This window comes from Drosophila willistoni, chromosome 3R, assembly GCF_018902025.1.
Source record: "Drosophila willistoni isolate 14030-0811.24 chromosome 3R, UCI_dwil_1.1, whole genome shotgun sequence".
Classification (NCBI taxonomy): Eukaryota; Metazoa; Arthropoda; class Insecta; order Diptera; family Drosophilidae; genus Drosophila; species Drosophila willistoni.
This window is the reverse complement of record NC_061086.1, coordinates 18,480,559-18,499,611: the sequence shown is the minus strand read 5'-3', so window position 1 is coordinate 18,499,611 and position 19,053 is coordinate 18,480,559. Positions and strand designations below refer to the sequence as shown.

Genomic DNA, 19,053 nt, shown 5'->3' with positions numbered 1-19,053 from the left:
CACATATATGTATGTAGAAAAAAAAAGTTCTTAAGCTTTTAAGTCCTAATCCATCCTCACACATAAATCAACGCTGTGAAAACCAAATGCGATTAGCATTTTATTCCATTTACAACACTCGACAATGATGATGATGATGATTTTGATGATGATGATGATGCAGACAACAATGCAAAAAACGGCAACACAAAAATACAATGGGACCAAAGCTGACAGTAGTAGATCCCTCTACAAGCCCACACACACACTTGACAGTTATTTTTGATACAGAAAATATGTGGCATGGACCATTTGTTACCCTCCAAGAAACAAGAGAATATCTAAAGCTGGACTTAAGTGTGAAAAATGCCTAATAAAACAATTCTGTTTTAACTAATCATTTGCTTACTTTACATACTTCCGATTAATTGCCATAAAATTGTCGCAAGGCTCAATTAACATATCTACCCATGGAACACCTTTGGAAAATCGGGGTAAAAAAATGTAGACAACGCATAAAAAGTGTCTGGTAACGGAGAGAGCAAGAACAAATGTGCAACAAAGCGAACAATTGTAATTTAACTGCAGTCAGAGTCTAGTTGGCATCAGCAGCAGCAGCAGCGGCAACAGCAGCAAACTAGAAATGTTCCTCGCCTCAAGTGTTGTAAGCGGCTTTTGTTTGGCAATTGTTCCCCGGCATGGCCAACTGAAATTGGTAGGCAAATGAAACATACAAACACACACACATACACACACACATGCAATCCACTTTACAACACACAAAAAAAGAAAGAAGGAAAATAACAGGAAGTTTTACATACGCCCCGTTGCGTCAGTGTGTCTGTGTTTGACTCCTCCTTCTCCTCTTTTTCGTCGTCGGTCGCGCAATTTCGGTTGACAAATGTCACAGCATCAGAGCTAGCTATAGCATCGACTTCCTTTCCATCCTTTTAGTTCATTTTTTTTTTGTCACTCCATTACAGCAGAAAAGTCGCCCATACTCTCTTCTGCTGCTCTCACCCCATTCTGATGATGTTCGTGAAAAACTTAACACTTAATTGTCTGTCCTGTGTCTGTGTTGCCATTCTTGTTGTTGTTGTTGTTGTTGTTGTTGTTACTGTCTGACGGCTTCTGTTTCTGTTGTCAATTGTTGCGCATTTGCATGTCGAAATGCATGGCAGTTGGGTGAAAGTTGAGTGTTCTTGTAACAATAGTCCAGGCCCAGCCCACCTGCAAATCGTATACCAGCCGCAGCAGCATTTTGTGGAGAACACAAATGAGATGAAATCGGAATGCAGTCGACTCTAAAGGTGACGAAAAGTGCGAATAATTTTGCAAATTCCATTTAAAGGCTAAAGGGACTAACCGTTTCTTGGTAAAACCCTCAATATGCATTGACCTTTACATTAAGAACTATGTAGTAAGAAAGCCGTGAAACAAACCAAACTGGAGACCCTAGAGATCGTTCACATATTTTTAAAGATGCTTTCTTTGTTTCTCCTCAAAATAGTTTCATTGACTTTCCTATGTCGACCTTCTTTCTCTTTAGGCTTTGTACAAGATTAAAAAGGAGCGCAATGAAAGCAAAAAGAAGTCCTTTGTACGTTAAAACCGTTGATATACCCACTTTCATATATCAGTCAATAGATCAATTGTACTTTGAAAACCTGAAAATCACATTACATCAATTTAATGATGATGCATTGACAAAACTTTGTCCTCTCCCTTAATCACAAAATAGAACAAAAGAAATCACTCAACAACAAAGAGAACTTCAAAAAAGGGACTCTCACAGCAGGAAGCAGCATACAGTTGGAAATAAGATTTTTCCTATATGTACGTAAGTATATTGGGTTTGAGTTTTACTCTTATTTTTACTTTTTAGTGCAAAAAAATTAAAATTTTAAAAATTAAAAGGAAAATTTTACAAATTTTTTACCTCAATTTCTTAGTTTTTATGCTTCAATTTTCCTTATTGCCACTTGCGTATTTTCTATTCCCTTTACAAAATCGGGTATATTAAGGTCAAGTAAATGTGACGCTATAAACTGTAGAAGAATCTATAAAGCTGATGATTTTACCTATAGATTTCGCTTTTGAATTTAACGATTTTGGTTTAAATTTAAATCTAATTAAGGTTTGAAACTTAAAATTAAAAGATTTTTTTCTTTGGAATTCTCTTACAATTAGAATTGGATACAGAGTTATTGAGAGTATTTATAGAATTACTACAATTACTTATGTAGTACTCTCACTTACAAATTAAACTCATGAGTGGAGTCAAAATGAAAGTAAATCTCTGATAAATATATTAATCACAGAATGTTTAAATTTATTGAAAAGTTTGTTTGGAAATTTGATGATATATGGTATCTAAAAGTCGTTGCCTAGGAACTATTTTTGCTTTTATACTTCGTTGGTCATTTTAATCAAGGCTTTTTCACTTTTCCGTACGGAACTGACCACTTACATTTTTGCCTGTTCCGCCCAACTCCTCCTTCAAGCTTCCATCACGGAGTCTGCTCATACTTTTAGTTACATTTTTGTTGTTTGTTGTTTACTTTGCTTTTGCGATTCTCTTTGCCCACTCTTTGTTTGCATTCGTTTAGTGTTGTTGCCTTTGCCTTTTTGTCCATTTTTGTTTTTTTCTGTCGGTTATAGAGCTGTGGCTGTGCCTCATTTTTTAATAAAACCATAATGTACAAGAAGGATACGAAATACTACTGGAAATGCCACTCATTGCCTGATGTCCAACATCCAGGTTTTTTCTTTTTTTTTTTTTGTTGATCTAAAAAAGTGTTTGCTTTGTTGTAGTTTTCTCCTTGTTTTGTTTATCCATTATTTAAAGCATAATGTCACAATAAACGTAAAAGGTGCAAAATATGGCCCAGGGCGAAACAGCAGCAACAACAACAACAATAACAACTTCACTTTGTCGTTGTAGTAGCTACTCCACCTTTAGTCTCTTCCTTTTTTTTTTTTTGCCCCCATATTTTATTTCTTCCCTTACACTTCTCCGTTGTTGTCCTACCTAACCGATGGTCGTCGGTCCGTAGGTCGGTCTGTCGGTTGGTAGTATATGGGTCTGTCTACATGATGTCAGTTACAATGACAACGTTAACACCCCGCTGGCAATTACCGCTCGTTCGTTCGACATCATCATCATCAACATCCTTGTTACACTTTTCCTTCGTCGTCTGGCTTTACATGTTCTTCCACTTCGTCTTTTCTTTCTGACAACCACTAATTGCAAAATAAATCCATTTTGCTCAAAAATTTTGAGTCATTTTTCAGGTATCCCAAAAAGTTTTTAGCACTAATTAATGATGATTGGAAATTGGCCATTGACCCTTGTGCCGCGGCATATTTACTTTGTTGTTTAGAACAACATTTTCTGTAAAATATTCTCTTTTGACATCTAATTCTCGTTTTTTGTTTGGTGATTTTCATGTTTGTCACGTGTTTGGCATGAACGACAAAAACACAAACTCATTACGCCAAGCTAAAGTATGAGCAGTTGAGAGCACTTAAGAAAGACAAAATGCAGTCACGTAAAGCGAACAAATGGTACTACATCCGTTCGTTTTGTGTGTACGTATGTATATTCAGAGTTAACGTTGTGTATACATATTCTGAACCCACTTGAACTGCAATCCATCTATTAAAACTATCAAACACACATGAGTTTTTGGATCTCTTCAACTTATAATTTGGACAAATGTCAAAGACACTTGGCGCCGATCTTTCTACACTATCAAAAAATACTATTTTATCATTGGAAATGTGTTGAAATTGTTACCCTTAGTGAGGCATACGTCAATGATCTTTTAGATCTTTTAAAGCCATCTGCATCCATATTCTCTATATCTCATTTAAAGTCAGGTAGATCGAAAGAACTTCTTACTGCCTAATCTGATCTATGCTCCAGATTACTCTGTGGAGTAATCCTATAATTGTGCGAGGATCAACAATGTGAAAAATGTGAAAATTTTCAAAGTAACCTGATGCTATTAGTTTATAGAATTTCTTTCAAGTGTATAACCAAACAAGAGTCACGGCATATGCATACATGGTATGGTATGGTTTGATACGAACAAATATGTACATATAAATAGCAAAAGGCCTGCGTCTAGGGCCCTGAGTCTATGACTGACTGCGCCGGCCTGTTTAGTTCTTCGGTTGAGTCTTCTTTTTTTTCTGTTGCCTGCTTTAATTAAATATAGCCACCTTTTCTTATGGGGCGTCTGTGAAGCGGAAGTTTGTTTAGGATATATTTTGGCATTGTGAGGCACACTATGTGTGTGTGCCATACACAGAAGAATCTCATGCAGCTGCGCACAACAAAATCCAATTGCTCTCGCCTCCTCTCCGTTGTCTGGCGTGTCGTCGTCGCCATGGTAACTTCAATTCTGAATCATGATGATGCGAATTATTCAAATTACTTTGACTTTGCCTTTTGGTATGCGGGTGTTGGTAGTCGAGCATACAAATTACTACACATTGGAGTGCAGCAGCATTATCGAGAACGACAACGACGTGAATAGGAAGAAAAGATGACCGCCCACATTATTTACTCACCTGTCAGAGACTGCAATGTTCCTTGCAAGTAGATGACGATATGATAAATAGAAAGAGATATTATTTCGCACACTTTTTTCCTTTCGTAGATGTTTTTTTTTTTAATTTTTTGCAGTCAATAGTTTTGATGTTTTTGATATGCTTACTCCAGCTGAAACAAAATAGGACATTTTATATAATTGTAGGTAAACTACATGCATATACATAAAGAAAGTCTATATAAAGACCCAACTAAATGACAGAGACTATAAAAATATACGTTTATGCGTTAGGTAAAAGACAAGAAACAAGAACTTTATAGTCATTTTAATTTTTTCTTTGTTGTAAAACTAAGTTTAAATTCTTTTGTATGATTTAAGTTTTACTTGGCTTTGAATTTAATAGGAAAATTACCAAACATGAATCTAAAATACATTTTTATTGAATCATTATTAAATTATTCAAACAAATTTAAATATTATTTTTAAAGCAATAAATGATAATGCTAAGAATAAAACCCAAATTACACTACTTAGTTAATTTAGATAAATAAATAATAATGAATATGAATTTGAATATTTTATTTATTAAAGGCGTTAAAGAGAAAGTTTTGGTTCTTTTGTGGAGAAAAACTTTCAGAAATTATGGAATATTATGGAAAACTCGAAACAGTTTTCAATCTAAACTATCTAATTTGAATTTGTTGAATTTCTAACGCATAAACTCGGCTGAATGGCAAACAGTTGGCTTTCGTGTCTAGACCGGCGACGAGGACGACAGCGGCCATAGTGTGGCAACTTTGCTACAGGATAACGGGGGAGGGACCTCCGTCCGTGTGCAACAGAACACACACAAAAGGAAACGCGAGCATAAAAACTTTTCGACGCAATAAAAAGCCGCACAGAAATCAAAAATCAACAGTGGCAACTTCCACAGGACAACCCCACGAGACAGTGCGAGCTCACCCAGAAGCTAGAGTATTTTTGTTTTTTTGGGGGTGGTTTGGGTGGGTGGTGGCCAGACCAAGAACAAGAACAAGGACAAGGGGAAACAGGAGGTGGGGGCAAGCATCAATTGCGTCTCGTCTGCCAGACGGAGAGCGTAATGGGATAAACTGCATGTACATACAGATGTAACCATTCTATAGTTCAGTGTGCAGAAGGGTTCTTGTGTATCCTTTATGCTAAGTGAAACAGGAACCAGACAAATTTTATTATTTATCTGAGATATTCTATATACTATGATATATTAGAAAAAGGATATTTTCCATAAAACACAACAAATGTGGATGACCCCACCGCGACGGCGCCAACCTGTCTCCCAATCAGCATTTGAGAGAGATAGCTTGAGTGAATCATATACACACTCTAAGGACAGAGAGAGAGGGTGAAAGGGGGTGTTAGGATTATCTGGTCGTTTGTTTTGCCGGCGAAAATAACATTAGTCGGCAATCGACAGCCATGGCTAAAACCAAAAACAATACACAAACACACTCTTACCTGTACTATCTGAATGAATCACCGTCCCCCGCCGCCAGGTGAATCCTGATTGTAAATTTGAAATTTGGATTTTGTTTTCTCTGCGCTAAAAACACCTTGTGTATATTTGATTTATTTGATATTTATTTTCTTTGTATTTCTCAATTTTTGTAGCCCAAAATTAGGCGCATTCACATACACATCCGACACGCATACATTTACGCGCACAGTTTACGCACACACATTATACGCGCACACCCACACACACTCACAAGTCCTTATGGACGCAAAAATATTTCATTAACACAGACGTGCTTGAATATATTGTATATTATTTCAAAATTATTTTGCGACGATCCGCCTACGCGTCCGCTCACTTCGAAAACAAAAACAACAATGCGGGGGGATGCCCGCTATTTTTCAACATTTTTGATGGTCACACTGGAGCCGACAAAAAAGTACGGTCATATCGCGGCGAATATTCCATTTGGCTGAGGCGAATGAATATTCAGTATGGCTGAGCGAATTGGCCGTTGGTTGGGCGAATATTCAATTTGAATGGGCGAATTCGCAATTGTTATTGTCTCTCAAATATAAAAAAAATCTGGTCACTCTGTGTCTTAGAATTGTTAAAAACTGATAATATTTTTTTTTGCGGACGGGATATTTAGCGCAATACCTTTAATTAGTCAATATATTTATAGCTTAATTTGTGTCGCTTGAAATCTATATTATTCGTGATATATGGATTGGTTGTCGTATTAGGATTTTAAACTCCCCCCACGTGATATTTGCACGACAACCCCCCCACTTCATTAAAGAAAGGAAGTTCCATTTAGACGACCAATTGTAACATAAGAGAATATAGTCCTACCACACCATGGCCCATACAAAGAAATTGTATTTGTCCAAAAACATGGAAGACCTGGAGCAACTGACCATCATTCCAGATTGCTGTAACAAAAGCATGAGAATGTAAGCCGACACCCCAAACGCCAACTGAAATCTTGCTATTCAATTATTTTTGCTGATTCTTGTATTCTCTCTTTATCCCAAAGTCTACTTAACACCGCCCAAAAACTGTACACGACAGCGGAGAAGCACCGTCTAGACGGGGACGAGGAGATGGCTTATGTCGCATACATGAAATACTTTAATATACTGAACGACATACGAAAGAAACCCGACTATCCAAATAATAAGGCAGCAGTACGAGAGAAACTTGGTGATAAAGAAGCAAACCGTCGCAAAATGGATGCTCTTGAGAAGATCAACGATTCGCTTAGGGATCGGTACAGGGCTCTACGACAAGTAGCCACACCACCAACTATAACTAGTAGTCCTTTGGATCACATTGGCGACACAGTCATTAGTAATGGAGCAATATTGTCGTCATCATCCCCCAAAGAGTATGCCCAATTGGGCATTATTAGTTGTGAGTCGTTGTTCCAACGAATGCAGGAAAAAACGGTTCTGGTTATGGACTGTCGCTCTATTGCGGACTATGAAAACTCTCACCTTACCTACAATTGGGCATTTAATGTACCCGAAGAAATAATATCTTCAGGGTGAGTCATATGAGCAATTCGATGGAATATGAAGTCAGGTGTTCAAAGTCTTTTTTTTCCTTTGTTTCAGCATGTCAGCTGGTAGATTACAAGCACGACTTAGTAGCCAATCCAAAGCACTTTGGGCATCACGTTCCGTTAAGGAGACAGTGGTGTTAATGGACTGGAACACAAAGGATGCTGAGCCGGCATCAAATACGGCTATTGCCATATTACTTGATATTTTAAAGAATGTAAGTTCTTCTTTTACCATTTTTCCCTTGTATACAATTACAATTAACTCTTTGCCAGTGGGATCCGGATGTCACCTATCGTGCACCCATACAAATTCTTGAAAGTGGCTATGAATACTTTATAATGATGTATCCCAGTCATTGCACCAATCCGTCTGTACAGGCGCCAAAACAAAATAATAACGACATTGAGCCAATTGACGATATTGAATATCCATCGCTAAGTGATATAACTATGAAAGAAGACATCACATCATATGCTCCAGGTGGACGACCTCGGATCAATCGTGCTAGTAAATTGGCTGCCATGCGCACCATGAATCTGGTCTCGAATGAAGTGAAATCGGAGCAGGCTAAGCCCATTGATGAAATATTGCGTGATCAGGCCAATTTACTGCAGCGCGCCGAGCACAATGATCAATTGCTTATAGACGCGAATAGGAAATGGAATACAATATTTGAATTAAAACAACTGCAGGCCGAGGGAGTTGAATTAAGTCCGAGTGATCAGGAATTGCTTTACAATATACTTCAACTTGAAAATACAGCCGAGGATTATGTGAGTATTGAAATGTATTCATAGTTCTATTAAGTAGCTCACTAGTGTTCTACCAAAAAATACGAACTGATTTCAAATTTATTTTTGTAAAAATTACTTGAAATGTTAACAGTACTTTTTAAATAGTTAGCTATTATTTTATTTTTAACGCTGACCCATATATATTTTATTAATTAAGTAAATGTCTTCTGGAACCGTTAAGTAATCCCTAAAACCACGCCATCTAGAATTTGAAAATGAATGAATTTTTCTTCTTTTTTCACGTTTATTATAGAAAATTGAAAACAATCATCTGCGTGAGGATTTAAACCGGTATAAGGAGGAACAGGCCATCAAAAAGACAACACCAAATGGCGAAACTGAGGCCACCAGATGCATTGAATCCAAGATACTTGAACGTCAAAGGCTCGATGAAAAGCATGCCCATGATCGCATAGAACGTGAACGACTCCTGGCGATTGCCCGTGAGACCAAAAAACTGTATAATCCGCCCTCGATAATGTCATCAACAATCACACCGCCACCACCGCCGCCGCCCCCGCCGGCAAACGATACAACAATAATTCCAAGTCTAGATCATGATTCGATTGTTGATATGCAAAACATTAAAAATGGCTTAGGAACTCTACTGATCGAGCAGGCAGCGGAGTTACCACGATTTGATAGGGGCATGAAACCGCCATCAAGCACCCAAATAGTAAAACCAGTGGAAAAATCACAGCCCCTGGTGCGGGACTTTTCACCTGTTATAGGTCACAATGTGGTGAGTCGTCGTCCAGTTGATAGGTGGATGGTTGGGTGGTTGGTTGCATTATCTATTTATAGACCACATCAACAAAATCAATAGCGTCCACCCACAATTGTGCTTGGATGGGGGGGTCACGTTTTCTAGACTTTAGCCAGACATACCATCTAAATGTATATATCTTAATATGGGAATTGGTTTCTTAGTCGCTCGCTGTCCGCTGTACTCAAAGCATGTTGTTCTATCCAAAGCAACAACGCATTGCCAAACCGTTTAGTAAATCTGGCAATGATTTCAGTGGCAAAAGTGAAACTACAAGCAATATCCACACCTACATACAGCATTTATAGCTCCATATTTCCACTAAGACGTGTAATTACGGGGAGAAATTATTTCTCATCATATATTTTAGTTTCTTCTCCTCTTTTTGCTTTCTAGGGTCGTGGTTTAACTGGATTGAAAAATCTGGGCAACACTTGCTATATGAATAGCATACTCCAATGCTTGAGTCATACGCCACAGTTGACGGAATATTGTATTACGGATAAATACAAGAACTATATAAGTCGTAGTAACAAAACTAATGGGCAAGTAATCGAAGAAGTCGCTGCATTAATTAAAGAACTATGGAATGGTCAATATAAATGTGTGGCTAGTCGTGATTTAAGAGTAAGTCGTATTATTAATATCTAAAAATTGTAATTGATAATTAAATTTATTGACTTTTTGTTTTAGTATGTTGTTGGACAGTATCAGAAAATCTTTCGTGGCGTCGATCAACAGGATTCTCATGAATTCCTTACAATTTTAATGGATTGGTTACATTCCGATTTGCAAACTTTGAATGTGAAACAAAAGCGAGAAACAATCACAGCCTCAGAGAAGGCTTGGATGGAATTTACCAAGGCAAAGGAGAGCCTTATATTGCATTTGTTCTATGGACAAATGAAGAGCACAGTAAAATGTGTAACCTGTAATCGCGAATCAGCCACATATGAATGTTTCTCAAATCTCAGTTTGGAATTGCCAGAAAATAAAGAACTTTGCTATTTAAATCAATGCATGGACATGTATTTTAGTGGTGAGCGTATACATGGTTGGAATTGTCCGAATTGCAAAACGAAAAGAGAAGCGATTAAGAAATTGGATATATCGAAATTGCCACCAGTTCTGGTGGTGCATTTAAAACGGTAAGCTAGTTGTGAAGGGTTTCTACAATTACAATTAATTAAACTCAATCTTGTATTTAACCCCATCCAGTTTTCATGCGGATCCCATCCAGAGCGGAGCTTATACTAAGAAGCAAAACTATTTGCGTTTTCCTCTTGAAAATCTTGAGATGACTCCCTATATAGCGCGCGCTGAATCTCGTACGGTAACTCCAAAAATCTATCAACTATATGCAGTATCCAATCATTATGGCACCATGGAAGGTGGCCATTATACAGCCTTCTGTAAGAGTGCCAATTATAAACGTTGGTATAAATTTGATGATCAAATTGTTTCGACGCTGGATACGTCGAGTGTTGTCTCAAGTGCGGCGTACATTCTGTTCTATACTTGGTTGCCACATACGCAAGTATCATCTCATTAAAATCATTCGCCTTGCCACCACCCCAACCTCAATAAAATTTATTTTCTTATCTATCCTCTTATTGTTTAATGTTATATTCTTCTCACATTTTCCTCCCACCCATTTACTCACATTCATTTCATTTTGCAAACCCATAATGTTTGTGATTTTTTAATTTGTTGTTAATTCTCTGTTTACTAACAATTGCTTAGATATATTTATTAAGTTCACATTTAATTCTACATAGCCTTCAAATATGTAATACGAAAGAAGAAAATTGATCTGTCTGATAAGTGCATTACGAGTAGAGCAAGGAGAGGAAAGTTATTAATTATATGAACATACACTCCATACAAAAAAAAAACAAACAATATATTTTTAAACCAAATAAACGAAATGCAATTTCTATATAATTTCAAATTTTATTTTTTAATTATTCTGTGCCTGTAAGAGTATTGACCTTTAGAAATATCAATTAACCGATAAGATAGTAGATATTGGTGACATTCCTCCTTCTGATAATATATAAATTTGTCACAAAGTTTTTAAGATATATAGGTATATATATAGATTTTAATTGAATGCAAATTTGGGTTATTTAGTGGGGAAATGAATGATCCTAGAGGTGGAGGCGACCTTGTCTAATTTGGCAGTGCCTACCAGTCACCAGTGCCCAATGTGAGGGGCCTTTATTCAGATTGGGTGGGGACAAAACGTTTACAAGATAAGGGAAAACGGAATTGTGGACAGCGAAAGTTGATTAAAAGTATACAAATTACATACTGAGAGCGTACAACTTAAACTAAGTTTAAAAATTAGGATGATGATGATGACGGCGGTGGTGGAGCATTGGGAACGGCAACTGGAGGAGGTGCTGCACCACCAGATCCACCGACTGGGGGAATGCTGCCAATATTTGGGACAGCTGGAGCAGGAGCTACCGCCTCCGATGGGGAAGTATGGGCTGGCGGTGTAGTATCTATAGGAACAATTAGATTTAAATAAGATACAATTGATGATCAGCTAAACTTACCCATAGGCGTCGGAGCTTGAGCTGCTGGTGCACTACTAACGGCTGGTTCCACACCAACTGGTCCAGGTCCAGGTGGCCCACCCGGAGCAGCTGGTGCTGCTGCCGCCGGTGTTGCCCCAACTGCTCCGACGGGAACTGTGGGCGGTGTGGCAAATGTTGCCCCATTGGGTGGTGGCCCTCCGGCAGCAGCTGCTAGATGTGGTGGCAACGGCTGATGTTGTTGTTGTGGTTGTGGTGGCAGCGGTTGGGGTTGCTGCTGCTGTTGCGGCTGTGCCTGTTGCAGGGGATGGGGTGGTTGTTGCGTTTGTTGTGCTGGCGGCTGCTGTCCAGCATGATGCTGAATATGTGGCGGAACCGGTTGCCCAGCAGCTCCTGGTTGCGGTGGCTGCTGCTGCTGCTGAGCTGGTGCCGTCGGCTGTTGCTGAACTATAATCGAACCAGACGGCTGGACCTGCTGTTGCTGCTGCTGTTGCAGCTCCTGTTGCAAGCGATGATGCGCCTGCTGTCGAGCTCGAAACTCGGCTGCCTTCAATTGCTCTAGATGGAATTGTTGTCGCTCGGTGATTAACTGTTGTCGCTGATACTCGAGACCCTCACGCTCCCGCTCCATGGTAGCCTCCAGTTCCTCGAAATGACGCAACTTGATCTCCAGCTTCTTCATTTGCGTCTCCACCAACAGAGCAACCAGAGACTTGATTTTGCGCTCCTCCAATGCAGCCAGATGCTTGGCCTTGACGGCGGCCGAAGCTAGAGCAGCAGCAGCTGCAGTTTGCATGTTATTTTCACTGAATGCCCCCTCTTTGGCTACCGTGGTGGTGGAATTAGATGCACCATCTTTCGATGGAGCCGCTGCATCGGAGCTGCTGCTGGTGGCATCCTTGGGCTCGCCATCGCCACTGGTGGTGTCCTCTGTTTTGATGTCATGCACATCGCCGCCACTGGTGCCTGGTTCTGTGGGGGAGGATTTGTTTGATTTCTCTGATTTGTTGTTCGAAGTGGTCTCTTTCGATTTCTTGTCAGTGTTGTTTGTCCCTGCTGTTGTTGTTGGTGTTGTTGTTGTTGTTGATGATGAACTTGAACTTGAACCTGAGTCTGTGTTTGTGGTGGTGTTGGGCTTATCCGTTTTCGTTTTGTCTTTGGATGTTGCATCGTCTGTGTTTGTTTTTTATTGTGTTATTGTTTCAACAAACAGAAAATAAAATAAAATAAAAAATAAGAAACAAACAAATAGAATAATGTTGGCCAAAAACTTGGAAAATAACTTGCAAATTTCACAAATTTAAAACTAAATAAAATTAATCTATGAAAATTATAGGAAAATAATCATCTGAATAGCAAATTATCTATTCTATATACATATATGTATACAATGGTAATTTTCCTAATTGAGAAATCTGAACAACAAATTGTAAAACTTTCTCTAAACACCTTTTCTTTAAACTGATTCAAATGGCTCTAAACTGAAATTGCAACAGTTTTCGGGCTGTAAAATATAATTTACAACAAAAGCGACAAAACGGACAAGACTATCATAGATTGTGCCTAAATTTTTATCCTCATCGAGTATAGAAATTGTGTGACTTGCTCAAATATTATGAAACTTACCGTCTTTTTTGCTTAGATCCTTCATTTCCTCATCGTTAGTGGTTGCCTCTTTGGCGCTGGCGCCCTCCTTGTTAGATGCCTCTTCATCCTCCTTGTCATTGCCAGTGCCAGCAATGCCGCTTTCAGCCAGTCCAAAATTGGGATTGAATTTGCCGCCAACCGAAGCCTTTTCCACATTTTTCATATGATTGTCCATTATAGTAGCGGGCACCTCATCCTGTCAGGAGTTTGAATTAATTAGAATATATTTACTTAGTAAGCAGTTTCCACATTACCTTGATTGCCGCAAATTCCTCCATAGCCGCTTTGGCTGCTGCTGCAGCAACACGGGGATCGACAACAGAGGCAAGAAAAGCCACTGTGGACATTATGGGATTGCCCGATTTACTAAAAGGTATGGGCTGACATCCCAGAGGACCAAGGAAGCCACCATCATCCTCTAGATAAGGATCCTCAATGGGCAGCCGGAGAAAATGGAGAATGCATTCATCTTGGGTGCGAGATCCAACATGTTCACACACTTTATTCCAATCATCTTTATGCATCTCGAGTCCCTCGAGCAATAAAAGTGTCTCTTGATCTGTCCACTCACGAGCCATACTGGCCGCAGTGCGATTCCTCATTGCTGCTGGTTTCTTGGCATACTGATCCAATTTGAGTCCAAATTGACTCACACCGGAAGCCAAGCCACCGCTTGCCGCTCCATTCTCTAAGGCCTCGGTTTTAATGGCCTTGTCCCCGATCTCCAATGTGCCAGCACCTTCTTTACCCAGGGGTTTCTTGTCCAAATCGAGCAATGTTTTTGCCGCCGATGGCTGTTGGGTTTTTTGAGGATTAATGGCTTGCAATCCAGACGGCGTATCGGATAATATATGGAAATGTGAAGTAGGAGGAGGTCCCATGGGTGTGGGTCGCAAATCGGCATCGATCTGATAGTTAATCAAGCCCCATTGCTCGAGGAATGCATGGACCCGCATAATGGCGCAGACATCGCCGGCTAAATTGCGCCGACAGGCTGTACTAGTCAAGTACTCCGTTGGATTGAGTCTGCATGGGATAGAGTGTTATAATAATTCTATCTACTATATGTTCAAATCTTAGCTTACCTATATGTATCAATCATAAAGTTCCTGTAGGCCATGTAAATCTCTGGAGTCTTGGATTTATTCTTGCTGTTAAAGAACTCGGGCATAGCTCTCTTCTCAATGACATGAATGGAATTGTAATCAAACCAGGCCGAGTACGAGGGCACAATGATGTGATGTGTCTGCTCTGTGACATTGTCCTCCATGTCTTCCTTGGCCGATGATGAGAACTCTTGCGTATTACTGTTGTCGCTAGTTTTGCCTGTCTGAGAGTTCTCGCCGTCTCCGGTGCTTAGGGCCTGGGCAGCAGCACTGCCGCCGGTCATCTCATCGTCGAGATCGGTCATTGTGCCACCCTTAATGGGCATCATATCATTGTCACCGCGAGATTTGCCACCAGGAGCCGGACTGGCTGTTGATTGAAGGGCAGCATTTGCCTTGTGCACTTCCTGGACATTGGGCTCTGCCGGCGGATCGTCTAGATCCCGTGTCAGATCCTCGTCGTCGTCATCGTTGCGTGATTTCTTATGGATCACAGCCGGCTTACGTTTACCCGGCTTGGATGTCGATGTTGATGTGGTTGGTGATGGCGAACGGCGACGCTTTTGCTTGCCTGTGGCAGTGCTTGTGCTAGGCTTCTTCTTCTCATCACCGAATGACATGATATCATCGATGGACATTCGCTGCTTGTGCGTCTTCTTCTTGCCCTGCTCATCCACTTCGTAATCCTCTTCGGCCATCCATTCATTGTATTGCTCTAGATCTAAAATCCATGAGGCCGACACACGCCAACGTTCGCCAGGTGATTCCGGATTCTCTGGTATGTTATCAGGCAAATCGAAATTATTCACTGTCCAAGAATCATACGATTCTGGGAAATAATACCAATGAAGCATAACATGATTGCCCCGCTTAAATATGGGTCGCGCATACTCATCTTGATGCGGATCTACAATCGGATATACAATATGTGTGGCATCCTCTTCATCGGTGACAATCTCAACTCGACGATTGTCAAGAATTTCACGCAAACGACCCTCGAAACTCTTTTCGATCTCGGGTCTTATATAAATGTAAGGTATCCGATATAAATCCGCCTCAACCAAAGCCTGCTCGATCTCAATTAACAGCTGAATATTGGGATCCTTGCGAGTGGGATTCTTGCCGATTGAAAAATCAAATTTCTTGCCTCGTTGCTCGGCCCGGAAACGAAACATCGTTGAAAAAATAATGCAAAGTCCACCGCCGTTCTTAAAATCCAGAAAACACCGCATCTAGAGAAAAGAAATTCGAAGCAAACATTAAAAATGATTCCAATGATAGTCTCAATTTTCTATGTAAACACCCAAACAAGACACCCTGTCATGCCTTTTCACCCCCATCTACCCACACACACTCTCACACATACTAACCGGAATTCGTGTCGCCGGCGGCTCAACCGAGTTTTTACCCAACTTGGCCTCAACATATTGTAGAAAGTTAAGCAGTAGTTGAGCCAATGATTCCTTGGTAATCGGTTCTGAGCTATGGGCCAGATACTGAAAGAAAAAACGAAAAGTTTTATTATATTATACACAAGACTGCGCCATTTTTGATTTCGTCGGCGGCGGTGGCATTGTTTTTTTCTCACCTTTTTACAATTCTTTTGCAGCCACAGACGTATGGATTCGAAGCCCTGTAGCGTCTCGGGCGAATGGAAAAATTCTATATTCGGACTTCCGTCCTTTTTGGGTCCCAATGTGTTCATGGTGGCCAATTCTATTTCTTTATTTTCTTAATTATTTTCGCACGCCAACGCCAAATACAAAAAACCAATATTGAAGAGATTAGACGCCACGATAACAATGCAGCCCTGGAAATGTTTTTGACTCTCAACAATTTAGTATTTTTATCGATCACAAATAATCGATAATATCGACTATTTTAGTATTATATAATTTAGTATTTTTATCGATGAAAAATAATCGATTATGTCGATGGTTTGGTCTTTTTCAATCGATAATATCGATGGTTCCATTTGAAATTTAAAAGGGTTGCAAAAACTGTTAAAATGTTTAATTATGTTTTTAGATCCATTTAATTAACTTTTTAAAGAAAAGGTAAATATTTAGTTAAGCTACTCGGGCCCAAAACGCGCTTAAACTACATACTCGAATACGCGGGCTTTTTGAAACTTTTGTTCCCACTATTCTCAACAAACGAAAATGTGGTTGAGTTTTAATATTTCTTGATTTTATAGAACAAATGAAGTTCAGAATACAATATTCGGCTGCCAGAGCAGCGGTATATTCTTTAAATTTATAATTCAGAGTAAAATACACCTAGACCCCGCTTTGCGTCGTTTCGTTTTGCGTTTTTTCGAAGTTGCGTCGCTGCTTTATTAGTACTAATTTTCACTGTGCGTCGTTATATTCTCGTTGTTGCGTTGTTTAACTTTTTTTTTCAAATCAACCATTGTGGCAACGCCAATATCAACGTTTACCAACATTGCCTTTGAATTTTTGGCAGTTTTACGTTTTTCAACATTGACATCTAGCTTACCTACTTCTGTTTATGATTGCGTCTTGATATCAAAACTCGGGGATGGTTTAGTAGAAATGTTCGTAGAACAGTGTTTAACCTCCAAACAAATTTCAAAAGCGATGGGTCTGATTGACGAAGCAATGGAGAATTTTTATAAAAAACGATCCTGACAATGACAGAAGTTTTAAGGTATCCCAGGCGGTAGCTGCAAACATCAACTGCTACCAAGAAATTTATTTAAATTTACAAAAAAAAGCTATTACCCAAACTCTGGACAAATTTTTGGTGAACGAATCCACTAAAAACTCATAAAGATAAAATAATTGAATAGGTTATTTTGATTTAATGGAAGCAGTTTTTTTTAATGAATGAATGCAATAATATTTTTGTTTTTAAATGTTTACTTTGTTCAATTTTTCTTTCTAGAAATTAGTATTTTCATAGCTCGGGAACCTATCTTTGATCTTTCCATGGTTGCCTATAGAAAATCTTAATTCACTTTGCGTCGTTTCAGTTTGCGTCGTGTTTTTTTGGAACGTATCCCCAACGCAAAGCGAGGTCTAGGTGTATTTAGCTTCCAGGGCGGTCAAACAACGCGCCAAATAAAAAATAGCGCGTTTCCCAACTCTAGAACAGACCGTGTGTGCTCTTTCTATCTCTTGTCGTTCTCTTTTGGTCGATGTTCGACTCTTTTGTTGCATGTTCGACTCTATTGTCGGAGTTCGACTCTTTTGCTCGACTGAATGGTCGGAGTCTGACTCCTTTACCTGATGTTGGTACTATTTTTCACGATTTTTATCGCACTCCATCGGCTTATCGATAATATCGATGGTGCCATCGATGGTTTTCCCAGCTCTTATAAATTAGTATTTTATAGTATATTTTTTAGACCAAATTGGTATTTCTCGTTTGATCCGGCGCGGTCACACTATATTTTGCTCTTTCTATCTCTTGTCGTTCTCTTTTGGTCGATGTTCGACTCTTTTGTTGCATGTTCGACTCTATTGTCGGAGTTCGACTCTTTTGCTCGACTGAATGGTCGGAGTCTGACTCTATTGTCGGAGTTCGACTCTTTTGCTCGACTGAATGGTCGGAGTCTGACTCCTTTGTCGGAGTCTGACTCTTTTGCTCGACTGAATGGTCGGAGTCTGACTCCTTTACCTGATGTTGGTACCATTTTTCACGATTTTTACTCTTTTGTTCGAAGTTAGGGACTCTTTTGCATGAACTACGCTCTTTTGTTGCATGTTGGACAGACATGCAGTGCTGGCAAAATTTCGTTGCATCAAAACGCTAAATCAGCCTTTGAAAAAAGCTAGAGCTAAAAAAATATTTTGTATGATTTTCATTGGTCCCTATCTTTCTCGAACATGATGCTGGTAATTTGTAATCGTGCCAGCATTTTTCTTGCAATGAACAATTTTGTAAAAAAAGCTTTTCCTTATATGTAAAATGACGTTCAAAGTTGTATTAGCCGGCCGTATTATTTCTTTGCTTCGTTTTGACAATATTCATTTGACTAAAACCATTTTGCTCGCGCTTTCAAAGTTGTGAAACTGAAATTAACATTTAGTTTCGCTTATCGATGTTTTTTTTGGCATTCAAATGAAAAAATACATACTATACTATGTATACTATTCGTAAAAATACACGAAGTTACTAGATATTTCAAAATATAAAGTAAAGGTTACTTTTTTCTGAAAAATAGCACTGCAGACATCACAACATGTTGGACAGAGCCATCAAACATATGTTTTTTGTTTTGTAAAAAATTGTAATTGGTCACACTGTATTTTGCTGATCAAAACCAGCTGCTGGGCCCCAAGTGGGGGCCATATATAAATGTTGGAGCATTGGGGCGACACCATGGCTTTCCCTGGTAAAATTCGTGAATTGGAAAATATAGTGCGGACGGAGTGTGTGTGTAATAACGGTAGTGCTAAACCCAATGTTAAATTAAAACATTGACTATCCTAACGGCCGATGATAAAAAGGAAAAACGGTAAATTGCACCGCGCCGGACCGCTAAAGTGTGGGTGCGAACATGTCCCCATGTGCATGTGTGCGTTCGTGTGTGAAAAATCAATGAGAGTGAGCGAATAAGAAGAGAAAAAA

At 39.3% G+C, this 19,053-nt stretch overlaps 3 protein-coding genes across 6 annotated transcripts in view; 1 reads left to right on the top strand and 2 right to left on the bottom strand.

The window, feature by feature from the left end:
* Window positions 1-6,286, bottom strand: part of LOC6647282 (protein tincar) — a 46,598-nt gene extending 40,312 nt beyond the window's left edge. For both annotated transcript variants that reach the window (XM_023178499.2, XM_023178500.2), the window contains exons 1-2: window positions 6,036-6,286; window positions 4,558-4,708 (exon numbers count right to left, since the gene is read on the bottom strand). The gene's annotated coding sequence lies outside the window, so the exon portion shown is untranslated. The remainder of the gene's footprint in view (window positions 1-4,557; window positions 4,709-6,035) is intronic.
* Window positions 6,287-6,628: 342 nt separating this feature from the next.
* On the top strand, window positions 6,629-10,766 carry LOC6647283 (ubiquitin carboxyl-terminal hydrolase 8). 3 transcript variants are annotated; one of them, XM_002070613.4, is made up of 8 exons: window positions 6,629-6,989; window positions 7,073-7,582; window positions 7,653-7,815; window positions 7,874-8,374; window positions 8,649-9,137; window positions 9,558-9,788; window positions 9,855-10,309; window positions 10,380-10,766. In XM_002070613.4, exons 1-8 carry the CDS (start codon window positions 6,895-6,897, stop codon window positions 10,711-10,713), a joined length of 2,778 nt encoding a protein of 925 aa, XP_002070649.1. In that variant the 5' UTR covers window positions 6,629-6,894; the 3' UTR covers window positions 10,714-10,766. The 3 variants fall into 3 exon arrangements, with proteins under 3 accessions (XP_002070649.1, XP_023033993.1, XP_015032916.1); XM_023178225.2 differs by lacking the exons at window positions 6,629-6,989; window positions 7,073-7,582; window positions 7,653-7,815; window positions 7,874-8,374 and adding an exon at window positions 8,412-8,570; XM_015177430.3 differs by lacking the exons at window positions 6,629-6,989; window positions 7,073-7,582; window positions 7,653-7,815; window positions 7,874-8,374; window positions 8,649-9,137 and adding an exon at window positions 9,374-9,491.
* Window positions 10,767-11,245: 479 nt separating this feature from the next.
* LOC6647284 (SWI/SNF complex subunit SMARCC1) lies at window positions 11,246-16,257 on the bottom strand. The gene is made up of 7 exons (XM_023178270.2): window positions 16,046-16,257; window positions 15,828-15,953; window positions 14,437-15,689; window positions 13,606-14,377; window positions 13,331-13,547; window positions 11,726-12,877; window positions 11,246-11,671 (listed from the first exon to the last, which is right to left on the bottom strand). The coding sequence occupies exons 1-7, from the start codon at window positions 16,160-16,162 to the stop codon at window positions 11,508-11,510; spliced, it is 3,801 nt and encodes a 1,266-aa protein (XP_023034038.1). The 5' UTR covers window positions 16,163-16,257; the 3' UTR covers window positions 11,246-11,507.
* Between the last annotated feature and the right edge of the window lie 2,796 nt (window positions 16,258-19,053).

What these genes read in the sequence shown, in the direction of transcription:
- LOC6647284 (XM_023178270.2), bottom strand. Translation starts at nt 16,162, where the DNA reads ATGAACACATTGGGACCCAAAAAGGACGGAAGTCCGAATATAGAATTT. An exon ending in AGGAATTTGCGGCAATCAAG is followed by an intron (nt 13,548 to 13,605) that starts GTAATGTGGAAA and finishes AACTCCTGACAG; the next exon opens with GATGAGGTGCCCGCTACTAT. An exon ending in GGATCTAAGCAAAAAAGACG is followed by an intron (nt 12,878 to 13,330) that starts GTAAGTTTCATA and finishes AAACAAACACAG; the next exon opens with ACGATGCAACATCCAAAGAC.
- LOC6647283 (XM_002070613.4), top strand. Translation starts at nt 6,895, where the DNA reads ATGGCCCATACAAAGAAATTGTATTTGTCCAAAAACATGGAAGACCTG. An exon ending in TGGCTAGTCGTGATTTAAGA is followed by an intron (nt 9,789 to 9,854) that starts GTAAGTCGTATT and finishes TTTTTGTTTTAG; the next exon opens with TATGTTGTTGGACAGTATCA. An exon ending in CTGGTGGTGCATTTAAAACG is followed by an intron (nt 10,310 to 10,379) that starts GTAAGCTAGTTG and finishes AACCCCATCCAG; the next exon opens with TTTTCATGCGGATCCCATCC.